Genomic DNA, 24,852 nt, shown 5'->3' on the forward strand with positions numbered 1-24,852 from the left:
GCAGCATCATACGACGACGAGTATATCTGTATCTATAACCACGATCACCCGCGCACTCGGGATACGTAATACGCTCGTGCGGACTTTCACTTCCATATCGAAGAATTTTTTAGCACATAAATCCCTGCGATGCGGTGGCGGGCCCGCACCGGCGATGACAGATATTTTTCTGTTTTTCATTGGAAACTTGCTGGAGAGACGTTTATAATTGTATACATATTGATGGGTTTATTATATTTAAAAAGACAAAAGTTCTGGGTATAACGTTGATGAGATTATTACGGGAGGAATCTCGGCAACGACGCGTCGAAGAATGATGTATCGACATTTTTCGACTGGAAAGAGAAAAAAAAAATTAAGCCAGGTGAGAAGGTCGATCTTATAACGCGGCGTGAAGTAGATCTCTTGTATGGAGAAAAGTCCCTCGTGTAACGATGAGCGCGTCGTGAAAAAAAAAAGAAAAGAAAACAATATCGTAATTTCTTTCCGACTCCGTGGGGGACGTTTCCCATATAACATATATATATCGTTTCGTCTCTGTCCTATACTATACACGCAGACCGATAATCAGCGCAGAACGTATTATAAAGCAGCAGCAGCAGCACACATAACAACACACCGAAGCGTATACAGAGCCTCGAGATTGTGGGAAAGTGTTTTTACTTTGACGCTTTACAAGTGCGCATAGTTGCAAAATGATCGGACAAAGGAAAAACCATTTCGACGACGACGACGACGATTTGGACACGTTACGAAAAATTATTGCACTTTCGATAAAGGTGGATTCCATCGCACTCGTGTACATAATACGAGCGTGGTGGCTGCCACCCTTACGCGGACCTCCCCTATGCAGCAGCAGCGTACGTATTATCGATTGCGTCAAAAGCACCTGGTCGACGCTTCTCTCGCTCTCTTATATATACGACGCGTTGTACAATATTTACCTTCATCTTACCCTCGACACGTATCTATGCGACTCGGGCAATTTTAAAATCACGCGCACCTATATATATGCTATGTACACTATATGTATAGGTATGCGTGCAGAGGGATGTCCGCAGTTGTTTCTTATATAATATCACCGGCTGTACAATAGGGGGTTGCTGCTCGTCGTCGTCGTCGTCGTGCTCCGTAAATGCGATAGAGGCGGCATTATTTTAGACTCGGCAGTATGTATACCGACGTGGGAAAAGAGGAAGAAGACGATTCTCTCTTTCTGTCATTCTCTCTCTCTCTCTCTAGGCCGATATTCGTAATACGATGTCACTGGGGCACGTCGTCGTCGTTCCTCGACGTCCTACAACTGGACACGATGCGGGAACCGAGTACGGGGTGAAAATTTCTAAATTCGTCTTTTCCGACGCTGCTAACTTTTTGTACATCTCACGAGTATCGAGGCCAAATTAGCATCATTATTAGCCCTGTGCGATACAAGTCATGTTCGAGAATTTCTCGGTGTACAGGTCTATTATTTATAAGCAGCCTCGTGTCGCTCAACCTATTTGCGCAAAATGTGTATGTATTATATTGCTTTGCTTTGCTTGGCACTGCAATATAGTGCCGCAGAACGAAAATCACCGAGTCGCTCGAACTGGTCCTCCACGCGACGATCGATGTTTACCTCTGCTGCTGCAATCCGGTACATATATACACCATCCGTAAAAGAAGAGAAATGTAATATAAAACGAGAGAAAAAAGAAATATTCAAAAAAACAAAAAAAAATCACACGAAGCCGAGGGAAAATTATGCCTTCGCCCAGTGTTTATACCATATATTCTCGCCCCGTTCGCATAGCGAGATCCTCTTTTTTACATTTCTTATTTTTGCGGTTTCAGCTTTGCTGTATATATGTACAATCGAGGATCTGTGTGTTCTGCGCTGTCGAGTGCGCGTGTATACGTATACATGCCGCGCGGACTCGTCGTGTCTGCATTATATGCGTATTGTACCGCCGCAGCAGCAGCAGCAACAGCGCCAAAGTCGCCAGGAAACGTGTAATTACTCGACAAAAACGGCAGCTATTGGAATATCGTTGCGCTACATTATGAAATCGCGTCTTTCGAGTAGCTCGGCGCTCTGTGCAGGTCTCTGCGTGTATTTTTCGCGCAACGAGACGTTCTCTGCGTCTAGCGTACTTTGAGTCGTTCGTGAGCCAAAGATGCAACGCACCTCGATATAATTGCCCGAGGAAGACGATGGATGCACATTTTTTTCAGTTTTGATTCTACAGGAGGAGCACATCTTTCGTCGAGTGTGCAGTGCTTAGCGGCTCGCACGAGGCAAGCTCGTGCAAGCACCGATATTATGATACACCAGCAAGTACCACTGGGATATCTATCCGGATAAAAGAGGGGGGTAGGTAGGTAGCCCAGTGGTTTGGCGCGCAAAACATCCCTCCGAGTCGGGTGGTGGCAGCGGCAACCCCCCTTCTCTCTCGCCTGCCATTTCTGCACACCGCTGCGAAATTCAGCAGTTTCAAATAGCTCTGCAGCAGCAGCAGCGGCAGCAGCAGCGGCAATGTCGAGGGTAAGCGCCCCGTTATCCAATCCACGCTGCGTTACGTCACGCGTGCACATTCACGCACACGAGCATACGAGCACACGCTTGCGCGGGCTAAAATCTAAGCTGCAGCGCTGCTGATACGGAGCGAAAAAAGCCACCCCACCAATGCTCTCTTTCTCTCTCTCTCTCTCTCTCTCTCCGTTTTTCCCCACCATACTTTGACCTCTATATCGTGCATATACACGCACACACATGCACTTGGAAACTTGCACGGATTCAGCAATCGCGAAACTTCCAGCAGCAGCAGCACATCAACATCGAATTCTCACAGATATACAGAGAGCCGAGCAGAAAGACAGTAGTAGCTGGTAGCAACATTTAAGCTACTCTCGTGGCTGCTGCTGCTGTCGCGTGTCCCGCACCTCCCACTCTCCACCTACCGTATACTACTCGCACTACCACACGCAACTGTCGGCTGTAGCAGCATAGGCCATGCTTGTATTTCGCGGCGATCCGGGAGTCGAGGCCTAGCGCAGCTACCGCGCGGATTTATTCGCACACACCGTTGTCTATGAGTGTGTGTGTGTACACGAGTGCGTACTTGCGCCTGGCAGGGATAGACAGAGAAAGAGAGAGAGAGAGAGAGAGCAAAGGACGACGCCTCCTCACCTGTTGACTGTGTGTCTCTCGCGCGTGTATCTCTTTCTCCGCTGCTGCTGCTGTTTTGCACAGTGCCGCTGCTCAACGCTGGCGCTCAGTACTCGACAGCCCGGTAGTAGCTTATAGTGCGCTATATTATACGTATATAGGAGAGCAACAACCCGCGCGACACATACGATACACAGTAATCTAGTGGTGCTCTCGTATCTCAGCAACTCGAGAAGTGCAGCAACGCCAACGAATATTTTTTGCCACTGCCCAGACTCCGATAGTCAGTCACCCGCGCCTCGATTGTGTCTCTGTGTGTGTGTGTGTGTGTGTGTGTGTGACGTGTGTGCGCGTAACGATTCCATAACAGTGACACAGTGTGCTTTATCGCATATCACGCCGTCGTCCGTAATCAAAGTGCCACCGATCTGTTTTCCAGTTGTATACGCGTGTGCAAGAGCATCGACGAAAGTGTCGTCGTTGCCAAGAAGAGCGATCGAATTATTGTTGCTCGATTTTGTTATTTTGTCGTTGACTCGTGTGCGCGAGATTGTCGTGTATCATTATCGTGATATCATATAGTGTTTCCAAGTGCGGGGACACACTGCCATGAAGAGGACAAGTCTACGCTACTGATACTTACGATTCGTTCGTGCGAAAATCTCGACGTCTCGTCGAGGAACGAGAAACGACGACGAGAGCCTGCACAATTAGGGGGAGGCAACGGTTGGCTGAATGATTGAACTGCAGCGCCTGATTAACCTGTTCGCGTTGCCTGCATTGCTCAATAAGGTGAGTGACTGATTCTTAACCCTGCACCGCTGATCCTGTTCTCTCCGCGTGTGCACCTTATATGTAAAAACGCATCTCCCGTCCGTGCGCGAGTGAAACGAGTGCGCGCAAAGAACGACGAGTCGAGAGGTTAGAAAAGCCGTTGACGAACGACCGACGTCGAGCTTCGCCCACACCCCCTCGTGGCTCCTCTGTTTTCCTTTGGGTTTGCTTCCGCAAGGCATTTCGAAATTTGATCGACGTTATAAACACGATATATGAATTGTTGACAGTTACTCGATTCTCTTACAGGACAGAATGTTACAACGATTCACGCTCGCGCGCATGCAGTGTCGGGTGCGTCGAGGGATTTTCATTTTTCGCCGCGACGATCCAGTGCAAAGTGCGTCGGCGTTAACCTTGAAATTGGCGCGCGCGCGCCACTGTATAATTATACTGCAAAATCTCGACTTTTCTCTCCCACGTACTCGCGAGTTTTGGGGTTCGAGCGCGTGTGCTATAGGCTGTATCTTCGCTGACCAAAGATGTTCGTTATGTTTACCTTCTCATCATCCTCGCGCTGGTGAAAATCTTGGCCCGAATATAAACATACCGCCGACGATGTCGGTGTTTATTGTATACAAACACCCACTACGAGAGAGAGAGATAGCCTCTCGACTTGTATTCGACTTCGCTCGTCAACAGAGTTTGCGCCACGACACTTGTAACTCACACGCGTTCGGCCGAGACTTCGTATTTGCTGGACACTCGCGTATTTATTACACTCTACGATATTATTAACCGCCCGCATCGATCAATTTCTCACGTGTATAATCGGTCGCGCCTGTAAAACTCGCTTTATTTATTTCGCTTGCTCGGCGACCATACGAACACATTGTGATCGATAACAAATCGATCCTCGTGCAACTGTGTATTAGGCTAGCCGCGCCCTCTATATGCACCGCTCGTCAACGTCGTTTTGGCGCGCATAGCTTCGTCTTCTAGCAAATTTTCCCTCTATTTTTTAAGCTTTTTCATGATACCACTTCGAACGAGTTTCATCTCGCGATTCGACGCATCGTTATATCGAAAGTGTACAACGCGCGCGAGCTGCTTTTTTTCTCCTTGGCGCCAAGCAGTTTCGACCTTATTATCTATTTTATATTTATGCAGCAACTTTGACGAGCACCTCGTTGCTTTTCGCACCTTTCCCTCCTCCTCCTCCTGCTCCTCCTCGCCTCACGGCACGACGACGCTATAATTGAGTGAAATTTTCTCTCGTCTATATACAACGCTATATACATGTATAGGTGTGCAAGTGTCTGGCGTGATACGCGTTGCACACTTACTTACACATAACGCGCGTAGAAGCGAAAGAAACGATCGCGCGTGCATTAGCAGCTATTAATAATTTTTCGACATCGATATAATAGCATGATTTACAACGTTGGGTCTCGCGGCGCGGAAGATTAAAATCAGCGAGCGAGAGAGATACATATACACGAGTCCTATAAACATCGACTTTTAATGAGAATTTAATATAATTTAGCTCTCCCTCCGCTCTGCCAGCTCAGCCGATAACAACAAAAAGAGCAACAGTAGCACGACGACGACGAAGTGGAGAAAAAAAAATGTAACGTAAAACACGGAAATGTAGTTGTGCGCGCGAAATAATCATCGCGTCAGGGGTGTATGCTCGAGTCCCTGCTTGCAGTATACAGTACAGAGATAGCATTTACGACTTATACACAGCATCAGATAATATATATGTACAAGAAAACGTGCTAAGGTGCTCTTTCTCTCTCTCTCTCTCTCTCTCTCTCTCTCTCTCTCTCTCTCTCTCTGCTGCGCCGCGCGAATGAATTGCAAATTTATCCTGTTGAACCGGCAGCCGCGGCAGCTGTTGCTGCCACTGCTTTTACCACCGCAAGCAGCAGCGAATCTTTTCAAATCTATTCCTAGACTAGGACGACGACGACGAGCTGCTACTGCCGCTGCGCATCCTCCTCGTCCACGAAGCACGTGCCCCGTGAAGAGAGAGACGCATTACGTATGTATGGAGCATACCTCGTACTTCACGTCTCTCGTCCGCATATTACACATTCATAAACATAATATATATAAACGAATGTAAATGTTTACGTGTGTGCGCGCAGCGCAGTGACAAGTGCAATTATTTCCTCTCCGGTGAGAGATGCACAGCACCTACATATATACACCTTTTCTCATTACACTCGCAGAGACTCGCGGAAGCTTGACTTGACTTTGCGCGCCGCGGCGACCACGAACGAACGAAGCGAGGGTGCACTGCACTGAACTGAACGATCGGAATTACAGGTGGGCGTTATTGAATTAATATTCAAATGTAGCGAGAGAGCTGTGTACGTGTACAGTCGCGACTAATGCTTCTGCATACACGAGCTCGCGAGCTCGAAATCTATTTTAATTAAATCCAATCGCGAGAGTGCAAAAAAGAGAAGAAGAGAAACGGCGACTAATGCAGATCGCCAAAGCGAATAACGTTTATGCAGATATCGGTATGCAAGAGCTCATAGCGATAGAAGAAGAAAAAAATAAGCAACCGTGGTAATAATTACGCGATTTAGGAAATTTCGTTCGCCAACGAGCTACCGTATTAATATACTATACGTATAGTTGTGTAGCAATTAATCACCACTTCAAATCATCGTATTCTATTTCACCGAGGCGAGAAACGAAAGCAAGAAGAAAAAAAAACGAAGCTGTTTACGCATTCACCGGTGATTCGACACAGTAGCAGCTTATAAAAGCAACAATGACCCCCCCGAAAATCAGAGAGAGAAAAAGAGAGACACGCACAGGGCAAAAGGTAAAACGCACGCGTCGATGCTGCAGCACCCCCACAGCTTCTGTGCGTTGTAACATTTTACGTATAATGTGGAAAAAAGTCGACTACACACGCGCATACGTATACAGGACTGTATACGACTCGTAATGCTTTTTTTTGCGCTCGCCAGTCGCGCGCGCGACAATGGAAGCGTATATATGAACCTTTGGTTAGCCTACTTTATATATTTATTATTATATATGGCAGCAGCAGCATCGGTATAGAGATCAAGGCGCATCAACTGCGGGACACAATAGCGCACGTCGGGGCACGTGTCCCCCGCTCGCGCGAGCTCGACGCGCGACTACCATATTATATAGGTATACCTTATACCTATATAGGCCGATCAAGCCTCCCCCGTAAACGCGCGTGCCTATATATCTATATGTATACACTTTTTTTTCTCTCTTTCTCTCCTTTTGTCCTCTGCGTACCCAAAGTCGTAGTCGTCTTGCAAGACGCTGCTGCTGCTGCTGCTGCTGTTAGCTGCACTCAAGAGAGAGAGAGAGAGCGAGGGGGAAAGCGAAAAAATATATACACGTAGTGTACTGCTGCAAGATTGAAGGGGGGCAAGTCCCGCAAGACGCGTGCCTTGCACTGCTGCTGTTGCTTACACGTATTATACATACGTACGTACATACATACATACATAAGGCGCAGACAAGGAGTTTTGATTCAGAAACGAGAGAGAGAGAACTGTATACACGCTTGAATGGGCATTTTTTTTTATTTTCTTAAAGCATCTTCGTATATAGAAGGAGAGATGAGCGCGAGACCACGCGACTGTCGGATCTATGCCGCTCTTTCTTTATTCTATGTACCGAGAGCTTATTATCAAGGGTAATGGGTTAAGCGACGAGTCTGGCGTTTATTTTCTTGGAATTCTATTCTAGGCTAATGCGCAATTTTGGGTTATTAAGTTTCACGTAATTTTTTTTTATTAAAAATAAGAGGATCATCTTCGTGCAACGGGTCGTGGGTTGAATCAGAGGAACATTGATCGTCAGGTATTATTCTACGAGAATAATGGTCTGCTGCAACCTGGCACCTGGTGCAAATTTTTCCAGCGCAAAAACTGATCGTCAATCGTCGAAATGAAAATAGTCCTGAAAGTCATTAATTCACAAGAACCTGACGTATCCCTTGACGTAAACATCTGTAGAGCATTATATCGACTGTCATTTTCCAGCAAATCTGAGAAAATTACGCAGCCTTTACCGAGCAAACACTGATGCTTGCATGGAATGATGGAAAATAAATCGATTAATCAATCGATCGTCCTGCAGGCAAGCAAGAAAATCAACTTTGCAACATTGCCGATGGTATTTTTGGTAAATAACAAGGCTGTAAATACATATACACGGAAGAAAACGGGAAAAACTATGTATTTAGGCCAATTTGTCAGCGGGGGACGCGCGTAGGTGTGTACGTGCAGATGTATTTCACGACAATACTTACACCATAGGCTTGCGCCCGCACAGCCGTTTACGTTACATAAATTCTTGGGTTATAATATTTGTGACGCGGGGGTGCGACGACGACGTCACGTTACACGCATAAGCTTGCCCCTGTATACAATAGCTGCATTTACCGAAGTTACGCCTCTTCGACGACTTTCTTGCATCTGCGAAAAGGAAGGAAAAAAAAATATCAAGGGGGCGCAGACGCGAGATTAGAGCCTCGGGAAGACGAGAGAGAGAAGCGAGTCGAATTGTGATTTCGGCTCGAATAGACCGACGATGATTAACCAGACTGCGCATTAGTACAGTCTCGGCTCGGAGAGTATTAGTTGACAAATTGATTAAAGAGTTGAGGCTGGCTCGTGAAAGGATTTCCCTGCCCCAGAGATGCAGGGGTTGCATCGACGACGCGGCTGTTTCTTTGTCGGGTCACTATGTGTGTGTCGCTGAAAATGCGGCTTCGATTCAATTGCAGGGATTGGGTTGAGAACGCGTTTTTTTTTCTCTTCCTTTCAATTTTTCTATACAGTCGATAATTCGATCCGACAACGACGATTTCAAACTCGATTGTTCCGGGGGCCAGGAGAGAAGAATGTCTCGACACAGCCCAGGTTGCGGCAAACAAGCGCTTCTCTCGCAGGTCAGTAGCAGCAGCAGCAGCAGTGGCATATGAAAACGTCTTTGAATTTTATGACATTCGGTTATATAACACCATCTTCATATCAAATGGTCCGAGATATATCACGGTCTGAATCGAGCAGTCACCCTAAAAGACATTTTAGACTACTCGAAAAGTCTTTTCTGCTTTGACGATTTGGCGTTTGACGTGGGCATTTCAAAAGAATCGCAATATGGAAAAGTCGTTTCTCTCGTACACGCGCGACGTCCAGCGCAGCATTGACACATAAAAATGTTCAGCATCCCCCGTATTCTCGGGTCCAGTAGGCAGCCTAAAATCCGTCTCCTATCCATAAATGTCACTTTGCTCGAACATAACTCCTACGCCTCGATCCTGCGTATATACGTAATTTTTACACGAGTCGAGCTGGTGTGCGCGCCTATTATCGATCCAGCTTTTAAAAATCATTACCGCCAATTTATTGCCGATCGTTAAAGCCGGAAACGCATAAAAACTCGACGAGCTCTGACTATCTTGTCTCTTCTCTACATATATGTGTGTGCGTCGAGCGACGAGGACGACCCTCTAGTGACACACGATATAACAAAAGCCGATCGACGCACCATAGAGAAGAAGAAGAAGAAGAAGAAGAAAAAAGGTGCGCGCGCCAAGACATTGGGGCCCAAAAAGGACGAGCCGCGTAGAAGAAGAAGAAGGAGAAGTAAGAAAGGTCGGGTCGCGTGCCACGTTCGTATACGAGATCCTTGGAAGACGCAACAGGCGCACGCCCGAGACACAGCCATAAATTTTATCCTTGTATATAAAGGTATGGAGCATATAGGTCGTGGTCGTTGGCAGCTCTCGCTTTGCATGCAGCGCCGATTGAAAAGCCGAACAGAGGCCCATTATAAGGTATATATAACACGCTAGTACGGGGCTACCGACTAGACGATGCTCTTCGCGCGCACCGTATATATAAATACGTACAGCAAGAAAGTCTCGCTTCCCGATCGAAGAGGAGCATCTTCGTGCGCTCGCCTCGTGGGTTAATCGCTTAATTGCCCCCTTACCGCACCGGCTCGAGTATGTTTCGAGCCAAGTGCGGTGGTTCTACGTCCAACGGCGATCAGAGAGAAAGAGAGGGTGACGATCGATACACATTTCTATTAATCACAAATGGCCCGTCGACGCGATCATCGTGTCGATATAAATTAGATTCGATCGGGAGCTGTCGTAACCCTACATTTTTTGAGTGCTCGAGCTTTCAATGGCTTCCGTGAAACAATTCGATCTCCGGTAAATGACGTTGAAAGGAAGAATATCTGTACAGGACTTTCGGTTGCGGTATTTATCCGAGCGATGTCCGGCCGATCATAAACGTCAAAAACGTCGCTGGCGCATTGAAATCACCGTCGCAGATGCGCGCCCCTGCGCCGCGCCAAAACTCACGACTCCTTTTCGCCGTTCGATCGAAAGTATCTATTAAAGCATTTTAGCTGCTACCGAGCTATAGTCGCATTGTAAATCCTCGAAGCTCCTATAGATATCTTCGCTGTGTAACTTGTGTAACGTCGAGAAGAAGAAAAAGAAGAAGAAGCGCGAAGGTGAATCAGCAATAAAAGTCAGTACAGCCCGATGTAGCTCGTAAAAATCGCTCTTCTATTATGTGCTGCGCTGTATCTCTCGTCTCGTCGTACATAAGAATTGCACCGTGAAATCCCGGAGCACTCGAAGCTCGATCTCTGCATTAAGCATCCCCTAAATTAAGGACCAACAACGAGGTCTACATATATAAAACTAAATCCCCGACAACGTCTGTGTGTGCATGTGTGTAAGTAGTGATATAGACAAAAGCATCTTCCTTCCGAAAGTACGTATACAGACATACACAATGGGGGGAGACTGCGCGTCTCCGATCGAAAAGCGATGAGTACGTTTTATGTGCGCGTACGAAAACTCACCCCGCGAGCAGCTCTTCCATCATCGTCATCATCATCATCGCCATCACAATAATAATCGGCAACGTAACAGTGACGTGTATATAAAGTTTGTATTATATCGCAATGGTCAAAGCCGAAAACTCCACTGTGTGTACGTTCGCTCAGGCTTGCGCGCTTGGTATCACGGAGCTGCGAGAGAGAAATCCATGAGAGCGTGAGGCTGCACCTGGGGGATGTATGTATGTATATATGTACGCGCCGACGAGCTTTTACGTTGCAGCAGCAAAGCAATGCTTTCTATAATCAGTGGGGTGAATTTTTGCGTGAGTGTGTGTGTGTGTGTGTGCGGGGTGGCCACGATCGGACCTGATCTACGGAGGAGAACTGCTGGAGAGGGGACAAATTTCGAGGCGGAGTCGACGCCGAGCTGTTACGGCATACACGACCCCCGCCGTCGCTTCATGTACAATTTTATATACGAAACGAGCACGAGTGGGGCGAGTTATAAGAGCCGAATTGCGTCGAAAAATATTATTTTCGCGCTCGATCGCGTGGAATTTCGCGCGCAAGTTCATACGAGTACGCAACTGCCGTACTTGTAACGATTATTTTATTTTCGTAAACGAGAAAGTACGGAAGGTCATCGTCATCGTTGTCTCGACGCATAAACCTTCGACAGTATGGGAAAATTGATATTTACCGCAAATTGATTTTGGCCGATCAAAAGCGTGGTTTTTTAAAGACTATCGCCACAGCTCTGTATGCGCGATAAATTCAAGTTCGAGGTTAATTTTTAAGATTTCACAATTGCTTCAAACGCGGTTTGTCTACTGCTCTTTCTTAACAACTCATAACATTTTGCAACTCGTTTGCTGCAAATATATTTTCCTTCATAGTTCAATCCTAGTGCTCGATAATGGAAATCCTCCCTCATTACTACAAAACTAAAATGGAGTATATGTATAGTCGTTCCACCTCATTAGTTGCTCATCTTTATTTAAATAAGCTGCAGCGGTATATACATTAGACGTATTTCTCGCAACCAAAGCAATGTATGGTTTGCGAGGTCTTTAGTAAAATTTTCTCTTTCCGACCTTTTCATTGTTCTGCACTCGGAGCGATGTGCGCGCGGCACGAAAAATAGATAAAGCTAGAAGTAAAAAAAAATCACTTCTCGCTCGTCTTTATTGGCAACAAGTCCAAGGTGTGCAGGGTGTAAAGCGCTCACGGAGAAAAAATCGCGCAACATATTATACTGCAAGCAGTCACCCTCTCTGGGCGTGCGCGGCACATAGTCTTACATACACACACATACATATTAGGGGGAGAGCTGCAGGAGAGCTTAAGAAGCGAATATATCTACAGCCATAGTCTTGTAAAGATCGCCGTTGCGTTCTTTATACATACATACATACATGCGTGTACACGGTTATTTATAATGGGGCTGTGCATGGAGCAACTAGAGTCACCCCTTGGAGCTGACTGTGTGTGTGTGCGTGTGCGTCGGGGGCTTAAGAAGAGGTGGCTGCGTGGCAAGCAAGACGACGACGACGACTGCGACGACCGTTATATGATGGACTGCGCAAGATTTGCACCAGCAGCAGCAGCACCGCCGCCGCTGCGTGCAGCCAGCCAGAGGGGGAGGTAAAGGTGGTTTTCTTTTGTTCGGCCCTCGAGAGCAGCTCCTGTAGCGGCAGACGTGTATTTTTGTGTGCACATGTACGTACGTCATGTTACGTGCCAGCGTCGAACCTCCGCGCGATTAGCTTTCGAAGAAAGAACGAACGAGAAAGAAGAAGAAGAAGACCTCGGTCGCGCGCGCGCTCGCGACGTGAAAAGAAGAAGCGAGCGACGACCGAGCGAAGAAGAAGGAGTTGAAAATTGTTTGCAGAAATTTCATTGAAAAGAGAATAATCGCACATCGGCAATTGCCCCACGCAACTTACATATCGTATAAAAATAATGTTCATGCGCGCGTCATTGAAGCAGCAGCAGCAGCCGTGATTGTTAAATTGACTCTCTTTCTCTCTCTCTCTCGATGCAGCAGCACACAAACTTACATGTATAAAGGCGTCCGTAGTGTATGTATAGGTACAACAGGCTCTGCGCCCGATATTATGCATGCATGCAACTTTATACTCACGCACACCTCTCCAATCACGTACATAACATGCATATATGTATATAAATGTATATATAAACGCGGCCAAGTCTATACTTTCCATCTCTCTCGTTTCCAATCATTTCTCTTTTACTCGCGCGAGCAGCAGCAACTCGAGTCTCGGCTTCTTCTCCTCCCTCTCTGTGTATAGCAGCTCCTTCTTTATATATATGTACCACACATTTGCCTGCCCTGTGCTCTGCCGAGAGTGCGTATAAATGTTACTTGCCATCGTTCCTGTGTGCGAGAGAGAGAGAGAGATTATACGATCGGTCGAGTCTCGTTCGCGCAAACCAGTAGTCACCGCGTCGTGTATATATACGCTGTGGTTGCTGCTGCATCAGGGCGGCGGCTCTCGTGTTGTTACAGCTCGTAATTTTTAAGGGGCTAGCCAGGCGAGTATAAGACAGAGACAGAGAGACGATATAAGATATACATATACGTGTATGTGTGTGCGAGCGAGCGTATAAATATATAAGAAAGAGAGAAGTCTACGTTGTAATTGGCACGACGCGTACCCGCTACCGTTTTCTTTTGCTATATACTCGCCAGTACACCGGGTGACTGCCTCCTTCTCTCTTTTTCGCACACACCCCGACTATACGTTAGTGTACTGACCGGTAGTTTACCATGATTTTTTCACTCTTTGTACCTGTTTCTTTTTTATCTTCTCTTTATTTCCACCCTTCTCGCGAGCCGAGACGAGACAAGAAAGAATTTTATGTAAAGGTATATGTTTCGATGCTGGCGTTCGCTGCTTTGATCGCGTAATTGTCATCGTACGCGTGCCGAGCACTGAAAATTCATGGCTTCCGAATGGCCGGTAAATATCAATTTTCTCCCCGAGACGAGGTTTATGCTCGCGTCGAGACTACGATGTCCTCCCCTACTTTCTTGTTTACGAAAAAAAAAGAGCGAGTGAATTATCACGAGTATGAAATAATCACGATTCTGTAATTTAAATCTCATAATATCCTCCTGTACACATCCAAAATGTATTTTCACCTTGAATTTTAATTTATTTATAGAGGGAAAGCCTCTGCCGCGAGTCAAAGTGCCGGCGCAACTTTTTTCCTTTATTACGGGCCACTCTTAACCGACAATTGCCGCTGCTGCTGCAGATTAATTATCGATGCGCGTGAAAAATATTTATGTTCCGCTCTCTAAACGCTTGGTCAGGCGCGCGCATGTGCCTACGCGCGGCTATACCGCTGCACTGTTTCTGCTTCGAGATTTAGCGAGGGATCGTATTATATATACGCGTGCGCAGAAAAAGCAACAGCGGCAGCACGATTTAACGACCTAATTATCCTGCATTATTATGGCCAAAGCTTCCTGATTTTGCATGAAACGACTGCGTCGTATTTTGCATTTTGAAGTGCGCGCGAGCTGCAAGAAAGAGTATAACACGAGAGAGAGAGAGGAGGGCAGCTCCTCAGCGCGGTATACACTGTATATACCGCACGCGGGCATTACTTCAACACCTCAGGGTGAGTGATTTACGACGACGAAGATGAAGAGCATCGCGCGTGCGCGTTATACGAGGGCTAAAAGCCGAGAGAGAGAGAGAGAGAGAGAGAGAGAGAGAGAGAGAAAAAATTAAAAAATGTAGAAAAAAATAACGAGTCGAAACACGGCCCGAGTAAAAATTATTTCGTACGAGACAAATTAGCTCCCTTTAAGTTTTTATTACTGCTACATGGATTGGCATAGAAAACCAATCATCTGATTTATTCACGAATTTACTCGTTTTTATTCTATCTACGAAATCATTAAGCGAGACGAGCAGCACTTTGATTTTAACAATCGATAGGAGAAACATAATTTTCAAAAACTGTCCTCGTTAAAAGTGAAGAAAAATTGCGGACACGTCGGCTGTAATCTAATTGCGGTCGCGCGCGTCGTTCATCATATCGCATAATTCACCGAAGATATACGTCGCTTTTTGAAACAATGGACGCGTTTTCGTATATATATACACGGCGATAATCAAGTATACAGTTAAGCACGCAATTAACGATATTTATTATTCGTCGCGTCTCGAGCCTCGAGTGCCGGACGCGTGCACCTGTAATAATCCTTTCTCCGCGCTCGGGCAAGAATTATATACATGCGATATATGTGTATTTCTCCGACCAATTTCTCGCCTTAACGCGTCGTACAGATATATACACGCGGGCTTTATCCAGAGCTCGGCCAAAGAGAGTCCACGAGCGAGCTCTGCGTCTCGAATTCCATTCGCAATGGGTAAAAAAAGTCATATAAGGCCGCAGTATAGAAGCGTTGCGCTGCTCGCGTAATGTATTTGTCCATTGTGGAGGTCATCCTGTATGTGCGCATCGCGTCGCGAGAGACGCGACTTTCTATTATCTACGTAGCCGCGCGCAGTGCGCATCGGAGATAGGCATCGAAGTTGGAGAAGTGCGACGCGATTGCGGAAGGGGACTCGCGCGGGTATATCATCGTTCTCTTCCAAAGCAGCAAGTGCAATTCCGTACCTATAGCGCTCGCGTATTACGACGAACGAAGATTTTTTTTTCTTCCTCCCGTTCTGTGTCGGGCAATGTGTGTGGCTCGCTATCGATCACGTCAAAAGCGAGCGATGTACGATCCCTCTTGTTCCTTTCAAAAATGTGTATACCGGGTGTGCTGCGCGTATATCGCATTATGAGGCAAATACACGCGATTCGCTGGCTAAATTGATAAGGCGCCCAGCGATCCCAATGGATGATTTATTTCGATGCGTGCTATTACGTAAACTCGCGTCGATGAAAATGTTAGAGTATACATCGTAAAAAGTCGAAAGATTATTTGTCAAAGTCCAGGCGTTACAATGGGCTTTTTTTTTGAAAATAAACCCCAAGACAGAGAGAGAGACCGAGCGACTGCACACGAACGAAAAGGCGCACAGATTTTAAAGCCCGATCAATCGTCGTTGGTCGGAGCTGCTATATACAACGATCCAATAAGCAAGCATACAGCATCTTTTATTTTCGCGCGAGGCGTAGATCGCTCCCCGTACGTGTTGAAGAAAACTCGAGAGACGAGAGGTGAGGTGTGCATTAAAAGCATCGATTATCGTATAATTTACATCTCATTGAACGAGCGAAGCATCATCGTACGTATATAATATACGAGAGCATCGGCAGAAGCCACAGGCCTATACGTGTCAAAACACACTGTTGGCGGCGACTGCAGAGGCTGCTGCTGCTGGCGAGCTAATCGTTCGCCTCGCAGAAACGTCCGATTGAATATAAAAATCAGGGACACAAAGCTCGAGCTGCCTTCGGGGTAATTAGGAGCTGCTCGCGATTCATAAAGGACTGCAGATCATTATGCCAGCAGCAGCTCTTGTATATATATATACGACTCGCGTGGGTGTACGGCGTATTTATATACGTCGGTCCGCAGCCGTATACATATAAATACATTCGGTGTCGCTTATAATGGTTCGAGACACGGCGGCGGTGGTGGCTCGCAGCAGCACCTGCAGCAGCAGCTTAATGCCGGCGCGCACATATTATATAGTCTCGAGGTCGTTCTCCGCTGTTGCTACTATACGTACACCGCCGTAGGACGATTCGACTCTCGGACGTGTGTGTTATATGTGCGCGGAGCAGCTATATGGTAGCGGCGGTAGTTCTTCGCCGCCGCTCACGGTATATATTCAGCATACAATGCCGCATTGTACTGTCCTATATAACGTTGTATATAGATATATATATATATACGCGGGCACATCGCAGAGAGCAGAAGCTAAAGCGGAGCACACCACGCGCTGCATTATGAGCCAAACGTATACCGAGCGCGAGAGAGAGAGAGAGAGAGAAGAGAGTCAACTGATTCGGACTGTCTTTTTAGCCCTTTAAGGTTTTTACGCGCGCGACTTTTCTATAGGGATATATAATATAGGCAATGTATTTATGCCGATTGAGGGAAATGTATGGGCGTACGGGGGAGTCTCGAGTGCGCGCGTGTGTGTGTGCGTGCTTGCGTGTCCACCGACTCGCTGCGCGTCGTTCGAAAGATTTCGATGCTTTTGTTAGCGATCGGCCGTGTGAAAAGGTGCTTTTGTCCGCCGCGGCGCGTATAAACCCTTGTGCGTGGGTACACGCCATATTATATCGCGTTATTATGCGTCGAGGTAAACGGGTTGAGTGGTATGTCTAGCTTCCGGAAAGACAGGGATTAGCAGCAGCGTCGAGTATTCGTTGTAGTGCTCGGCACTGTACAGGTGCGTCGCAGCACGTCCAGCGCATAAGATCTCGAGCACACTCGATGCGGATCAACTTTTCTGTATGCTTCGCGTGGGCTCCTCGATCGTCTTGCGGCGTCGAACTCGTGAATCGACGGCTTCGGAATCTGCTGATCGGGTACCGAACATCGCGGAACAAATATCAAACGTATTTTAATCGTGCTGGAATGGCAGTGTACGATTGTTTTGAGAAACTTTGACAGATTATCCAGCTACTTTGAGTCTCCACCGTTAGATGGCGAGGATACCTTTATCTGTAAATCTGCAAGTAGTAAAGTACAAATAATTGTAAGTCAAAGCAAGGTTTTGCATTCTGATATGATGAATAAATTTTGCTTGCGGGAAGCTAAGCGTTATATTGTATAGAATTAATTAACGCTCAATAACGTCTATACAAACTTACACGTATCGATGATGATTTCTGCGCACGTAATATATACTCGAAACGATCGTCATCTCTCGGGCGCGATACGGCCCGGTCCACCTGTATCTATATCGCATACGGATCAGCAACGCGGAACGATTCGCGCTCGCGTTTTATATTTATAAGTGAAAAAAGGCGTGGTTCGCTCCATTGTCTTTTTCCCCGCGAGCAGCTCGCGTTACATAAATAAAGCTATGAGCCGAGGAAAAAGTTGCAGAGAGAGAGAGAGAGATATTCATTCGCGATCGTTGGTGCGCGACTGTGGAAATGGAGAAGGCCTGATAATATATAAAGCCACGACGACGACGACGACTAAGGTGCAACTATTCAGCCTTGAACGAACGGTTTTTCGGCCGATTTCAATGCTATATTATTATGGCCACGCGCAACCACGGGTAGGCGCGCGTTTTTTATTATTATTGTTTTTGAGCGCGCGGAGATTTAACGGAGCGCGGCGCAGGATCGAAGGGACAGGTCGCGGCTCGCTGCAGCGACTATTATCGAGCTCAACGCGGATATTTCGAGCTCGCGTTAGTATGATCACATGTAAATACGATTGGAATTGAAATATTTTTCGTTGAATTTTTATTTCCAATCGGATCACTTTCGATGCCGAGTTAACAATTTTTTTTTTATGTAAATGAAAATTGAAAACAAAACAAAATTCTTTTTCTTGAATAAAATCAACGCCGTCGCGTGTGCGTAGTCGCTTCCTTCCGGACGCGCTCGACATCTGCGTATACGTAAGAAAATTTCGAAATCGCAAGTGATTTCCTTTGAGGGATATGCACGCGCGCGGCATAAACATACGTACACCTATTCGCCCATACCCTCCGTGTTTCAAATGAGAACGAAAAAAAAAACATCGAACTCTTATGTAGGCTTCTGCCCCTTTTGAGATTTGGTTCATCCTTTACCGAACAAAAAAAAATGAGAGAGAAAATAATAAGTATAAGAAAGAAGACGAGCAGCAGAAGCAGCTTTTAGTTACACATAATATCTATTTACTCGCTTATACATTATTCGGTATGCGCCGCAACGTATTATATGATGTACGCGAGCGCATATGCATACATAACTCAGGAGGAGGAAGAAACGCAGGCCGAGCATAGTAGTAAGGTCGTCAAAGGTTTTTTTTCTTAAATGCATCTCGTCTGTGTGTGTATGTGTGTAGTATGCGAAAGAGTACGAGAGAGAGCGAGAGACACGCACAGAAGGTTGACGCTCGCTGCTGTATACGTATCGCAATTGAAAAGACCTTCTCAAGGTAAACTCATGTACATAGGTACAAACTATACATACGTTTATATAGGCATTATACAGCCGCCGCACATATACCTTGGGTGTTACTTTATTTTTGCCTCTGCTCAATGCTACATTCGCGTGCGTGTACGTGTAAATGTGTGCGTGGATGGACGCCTACGTGCTATTTGCCGAGCGTCTGCGTCTCTCTCCTGCACCAGTGCAGCAGCCAGAGGAGACGCGTCGTGTGCGAGTGCGTTAGCCTCGTATCGACGATTATTTTTTGTCGCTGACTTTGTGCACAAAAAATGATGTGTTTGTTTTGATTCTTGCTCGCTGCGTTGTTATTCGAAAGTTTGCGAAAAACATTCGTCTCGCCGTTGATAAAAAAAATGATCGAAGTATGTGTTGTTGTTTTTCTCGAGATCAAGTTAACATATTATCCTGGATCGTGTACCAAAATGAAAAATCTATATTCGTTCAAGTGAACGATAAAAAGTAGCCTAATAGCTCCATAATTGGATTGACATCAGCTGCCTCGATCAACCCTTTTTTTGTCGATGCACGCCGTGCTAACTTCAAAATGAAAAAGAAAAAAACCGAAAGGAAGATCGAAGCTCGTCCTCCTGCTGGAATAACAATAGCGCCTACGTCGATCGCTTAGAACCTATATACCTCGATGAAAAAATAAAACTTGCGCTTATCACCCTCATCCATCATCTGTTTCTCTCTCACTTGAGAAGAGAGAGAAAAGCGTCCACCCTCGTGTTGGGCGCATATCGAGGGACGAAAAGTCAGTCATCGATGAAATCTGCCTCCGAGGATAGTTTCTCTTTCTTTGCGATGTGTATGTGTGTGTGTGTGTGTGTGTGTGTGTGTGTGTGTGTGTGTGTGTGCGGCTGTAACGAGTAAAAAAAAGAGAGAGAAAGAAAAGTAAACTCGGCAAACAAGGATGTGTCGCGTGCCAAGCAGCACAGCATGCATACATACATAGAGAGCGTACGCGTAATCCCTGAGGGTAGCTGCTGCTGCAGATGATGCGCTGCGCAGGGGGGGACTCGCGTACGTATAACATAAAAACCTCGAGACCTCTTTCGAGACGAATGAAAAAAAAAAAAGAGAAGAGAAGAGAAGAAGAAATTCGCCTACATACACAAGTACGCCAGCACACACGTACGTGTACGCGAGCTGAGCTCAGGTATATAGGTATAATATCTGTATATTGTGTATGCGTTGAAGCAGCAGCAGCAGCGACCGATCAAACAGCTGGATCATCTTAGGCGCGTGTCTTGCACGCTGCAGTTCCCGCATGTATATGCGTCGTCGTCTCGCGCACGTACACATAGCGTACATACATAAACGATCGGTGAAAAGAGATTTTTACTTCCAGGTGCCCCTCATCGACTTCTTTGGCTGTGTTTTTTTTCCTTCGTTCGTACGTCGACGCGCTGCTCGTCTTCGTTCACGAATCTTTATACGGTGTGTGCGTTATTTAATGCTTGTGTACGTACGTATGTACGCGGGCGCGCGCGTCAGACAATTCGGAACCGAGATAGATCGCGTCTATGTGTGTGCGAGGGACTTGTGCGCACGGTGCCAAAAAGGGCGTATACAGTACGCGGAGAGAGAGAGAGCATTGTTGTGTATATGGGATAGGAGCCCCGAGGAGAAGAGGAATGACGCGAATTATTCTAATTTATACCGAGGCCAAAGTAATGGAATCGGAAAAATGTGGTGTCTCTCGTACGCTACAGGCACACGTTATATTATGTACCTAGTTTTACATGCTTATATAGGTTTCGAGCAGCTCGCCTTTATTGTGCATCATTATAAATGGCGAAGGTCACTCGATCGGGCCGACGCTCGCTCGCAACGGTTACGAAAGTGGATCGATCCATTGTGTCACAACGCAGAGACTGCGCGCCACGCGGAATCCAATGTAGGTACACGAATGCAGAAATATTATAATAAGGGAGAGATGCGCGCGTGGCGGGCGCGCGACTGTCTGCACCTTTTGCTTCGGGCGAGCACCTACGTATACGTATACACATCCGAGGAAATCGTATACCTTGATTAGCATTATAAACTTGTAAATGTATATCTGTGTATCGGGTTTGGATGCTGCTTCTACATAGAGCCAAATAGGACGTACACCAGAGCGGCAATAATTAAGTCGGAATCGAGACACGCGTGAGTTATATCGCATACGGTTGCCTCGTACTACGGATGCAAGTATATATATACATGTAATATTCGGCAAAGGTGGAAAAGAGAATATATGAGGAAAAATTGAGCGCGTAAGGCCGTAAAAAATCTATTATGCGCGGCTAAGCAGCGGCACACGCGCATCTAAAGGCAGCTGCTGCTGTTACTGCATCGTACGCATGGATCCTCGCGCAAATATACATCGAAAAAGAGACGGAGCGAGAGAGAGAGAGAGAGAGAGAGAGAGAGAGTCTTAATGCGAGCGACGATGTCGTACAATGGGGCTTGCGCTTGCGTTACGCAAAAGTTGTCATCATCATTGTCGAGTGAGTTAGTCGCGCTTTTGGGGAAAATGTTCGTATAATAATGCCGAAGAGAAAAGCCGTGAAGAGAGAGAGAGAAAAAAAAGAGAAGAGAATAGAAAAGTAGAGCGAGGGTTGTTGCGGTCCGTGATGGGTGGTTGGGCCACTACATACATTTAGCTGCCTAAGTGGAGAGAAGCTGCAACAGTTCCATCGCACGGTGTCCCTCGTTTAGTCGCGCTGGACATTCGACCGCTGCCGCTGGCATTTATCTTCGTACAAACGAGTGCGTGATATATAGAAAAGACGTGCCTCGATGCTTTTACAAGTATATAAAAAGTGATGATTATATTCAGTTATGTAAGAGAGAGAGAGAGAGAGAAAAATCTCGGATGCAACGTTGCGCGCACATATGCGCGGCTTAGCCTCGTATGTGCACACACACACATGCCGTTTATGCATATAATTGAACGGGGGGCCGATTATCTTTTGAAGGAAAGAAAAGAGAAGGAAGAGAAAAAATTCTGCCCATTACAAAGACAATATGCAAATTGATCGTTATCGGTAAGTATACGCTTCTTCGCTCTGCTCTCTGCCTTGGCTCGAGAGTATAGGCAGCAGTAGTAGTACCATCTCTCTCTCTCTCTTTCTCTCTCTTTCTTCTCGCATGAATTGCTCAACAAACATACCTCGTAAAGAGCGAAACAAAAAAAAAATGAGAAGAAGAAGCGGTGTTCTTCGCTCTGGTATCGCGGCCAGACACTGCACACACACACACGCGCTCGTTTAAACTATTGCTCATTACCGATGCGTACAGGCGCGCGCGAGCGAGCCGGTATATACGTAAATGCATGATATTTTTTTAATGCTCGGTGCATATTTATATTTATGCATCGAATCGCAAGCCTCGAGAAGCAAAAGCGAACTACACGAAAGTTCCCGAGCTTTTCGAGAAGACGAGACGAGATAGACTTGTAATATTATACTTATTGTTCAAAAAAAAAAAAAAAGCAAAAACTGACGAGCGCAGATGATCCTTGTGTGTGTGTGTTTGTGCGTTGTCTATTTTAAATGATAATGATACGGTACGCCCCCTCGCTCGCGCAGACACAGACGTATATGTACGCGGCAATTACATAAACGCGAGGATATTAATAACACTGCGGAGAGAGAGAGAGCTGCTCGGCAACGAGTGCGTGGATTCGTAACAAAAAATTGACTATTCGTTTTGTCGTGTACAATATAGCCTCTCGAGAGCCACTCGAGTCGCGCGCGATTATTGAAATTACGTTAAGTGCACACCGATCGTTTATAATACAGCACTCGAGCGAATATATGATACAGCTAAAGTCCGCGTCGTTAAAAAAGAAGCATTGTAACGCTCGCATATACGCAGCAGGTACATTACTCACAAGTACACTAGGTCACGTCAGTCGCGGCTTCTAACCAACAACGCACATCTCTCGCACTTGTGTGTCCGTGCGTGTACAAGTGTACGAGAAAGTCCGAAGGAATCACTTTTGAAAATTCATTTCTCCCGCTCGCGAGCCAAGTGTCCACCGCACCGAATAGTACAGTATATTATATACACCGGCTCATTAAGGCTAACGAGACGTATCGTATACGTACGCTTTTCAAATAATATACCGCGTCCGAAGTACATTTCAATAATTGGGCGCCGCGCATAATACACAGGACGTTATATTATATACCCCCTTTTTGGGCAGCAGTCCCTAGAGCTCCTCGTACGCGTATATCTTTGTAATAAGTTCAAAGTTATATTGCCACCGTGGACGGGAGCGTAAAATATAATGTAATTACTATACTTTGTCGTTGGATTATACTGCCTCTCTATATTATACCCGCGAGCGAGCTTTCTCCCACCGTGTTTTTTTTCGTCTTCTTCTCCTTTTTTTTTTTTTTTTTTTTTTTTAAANTTTTTTTTTTTTTTTTTTTTTTAATTACAAGGGAAATTTATTATCGTCATCTTCGTGCCTGCCGACGTGCGATGTAAATTAATGGCCGATGAAAATCTCACGTAAATTTTGAGGACCCGGCTGAGCTAAGTACTCTGGCTGTTTGGGAAGAATTTTCGATTAGAATTATATATTTTAGGGTATCGATCGGACGATTATTAAATTATGCCAGACGTCCACATCATATCGACTCTGTATCTATTATATACAGCGACAGCCGCATAATCAATGTGCGCCTTTTTTACCTATAGCTGGGCGCGCGCGCACCTGAGACTGCGTGGGACTCGACTGAGATTTTCTAAATATGCTTTTAAGTAGAAAACGCGGATCCGGCTTCAATAAATCTTGACCTCGTTGGAATGCTACCGAATATCGTCGGAGGTGTACTTCCCATCGAGTGCAGAGGAATATTTTTACCCGTATAATATAGTCGATAAACGATCGCGATTCGAAATTTTTGAGATTCGACTCTCTGGCTCGAATTGGTAAAATCTCGTTCACTTATATCCGATATCGCTCCATCGAACGATCCAACATTGTTGACGTATATTAATATCCGCGCGCCAAGCATTTTTGCGGGAGAAAATCCCGCGCGATAACGCAGCTCGATGTAAATATTACAGTCTCGCGAGCTTTAACAGGTCTATGCAAACGTTGCGTAATGGGTCACGAACGAGTTGAAAGATCAACACGTACGTTTTAGGAGCGCTCAGCGTTGCATCGGTTTATTTAGGAAAAAAGTCTCTATTGGTATTTCCTCGAAAGCGACTCGTCGTCGTCGTCGTGGTACGTGTACAGACGTTACTACTACGATGTATTTGCGATATATTATGTGTGAGAATTCGCCCACATGCATCCTTCTTTATGTTTGAAGTGTCACCTCGAGCTTTACATGCATACATACGTACGTACGGATTATCCATGCACACGCACACGTGTACGTACGTATGTACTCGCGCAGTCGAAGTACTTTGAGGACATTACTATATATATATTTTGTACATACGTGTAATTGTACTCGCGGTGCAATGCAAAATAGTCATAGTCGTTGCTCGAGCGCTTATACGTGAAAGGTTCCGAGAATTAACGCGCACGTACGTATGTAAGAGCCCGATTAGCAAAAGGACGTCGACGACGACGACGAAGACGTCGAGGAGGAGGAGGAGGAGGAGGAAAAAAAAATCTAAACGTTGAGTTTTGTAGTGCGCCTTGTAGAGTCGCAGCAGGCCATAGACAGCACACACATACGACGACGACGACTACGTGTATTTGCACGATGTTATGTGGCACCTATTATTCTCGTCGCGCAGCGTTAAGAGCTCCGCGTATGCGAGATGATGCGTGCGGCCGACAATGCCTAAGTGTCTTTTCCATAAAGCGGCGCAAAGAGCCCCCGAGCGCACATACATAAATGCGCACGAACATAATAATGTGTTAATTAGAAACGACTGCGTCTGTGAGTCCCCCCCCCCCCCCCCCC

At 46.1% G+C, this 24,852-nt stretch overlaps 1 protein-coding gene across 1 annotated transcript in view; it reads left to right on the plus strand.

Moving 5' to 3' along the window:
• The first annotated feature begins 3,079 nt into the window (after nucleotides 1–3,079).
• LOC106652120 (early growth response protein 1-A) overlaps nucleotides 3,080–24,852 on the plus strand; it is a 68,151-nt gene continuing 46,378 nt past the window's right edge. The window contains exon 1 of the mRNA XM_014370906.2: nucleotides 3,080–3,943. Within this exon, the coding sequence (XP_014226392.1) occupies nucleotides 3,887–3,943 (57 nt within the window). The 5' untranslated portion in view covers nucleotides 3,080–3,886. The remainder of the gene's footprint in view (nucleotides 3,944–24,852) is intronic.

The sequence above is a fragment of the Trichogramma pretiosum genome, unplaced genomic scaffold (genome assembly GCF_000599845.2).
Source record: "Trichogramma pretiosum strain Unisexual culture from Peru unplaced genomic scaffold, Tpre_2.0 scaffold13, whole genome shotgun sequence".
Classification (NCBI taxonomy): Eukaryota; Metazoa; Arthropoda; class Insecta; order Hymenoptera; family Trichogrammatidae; genus Trichogramma; species Trichogramma pretiosum.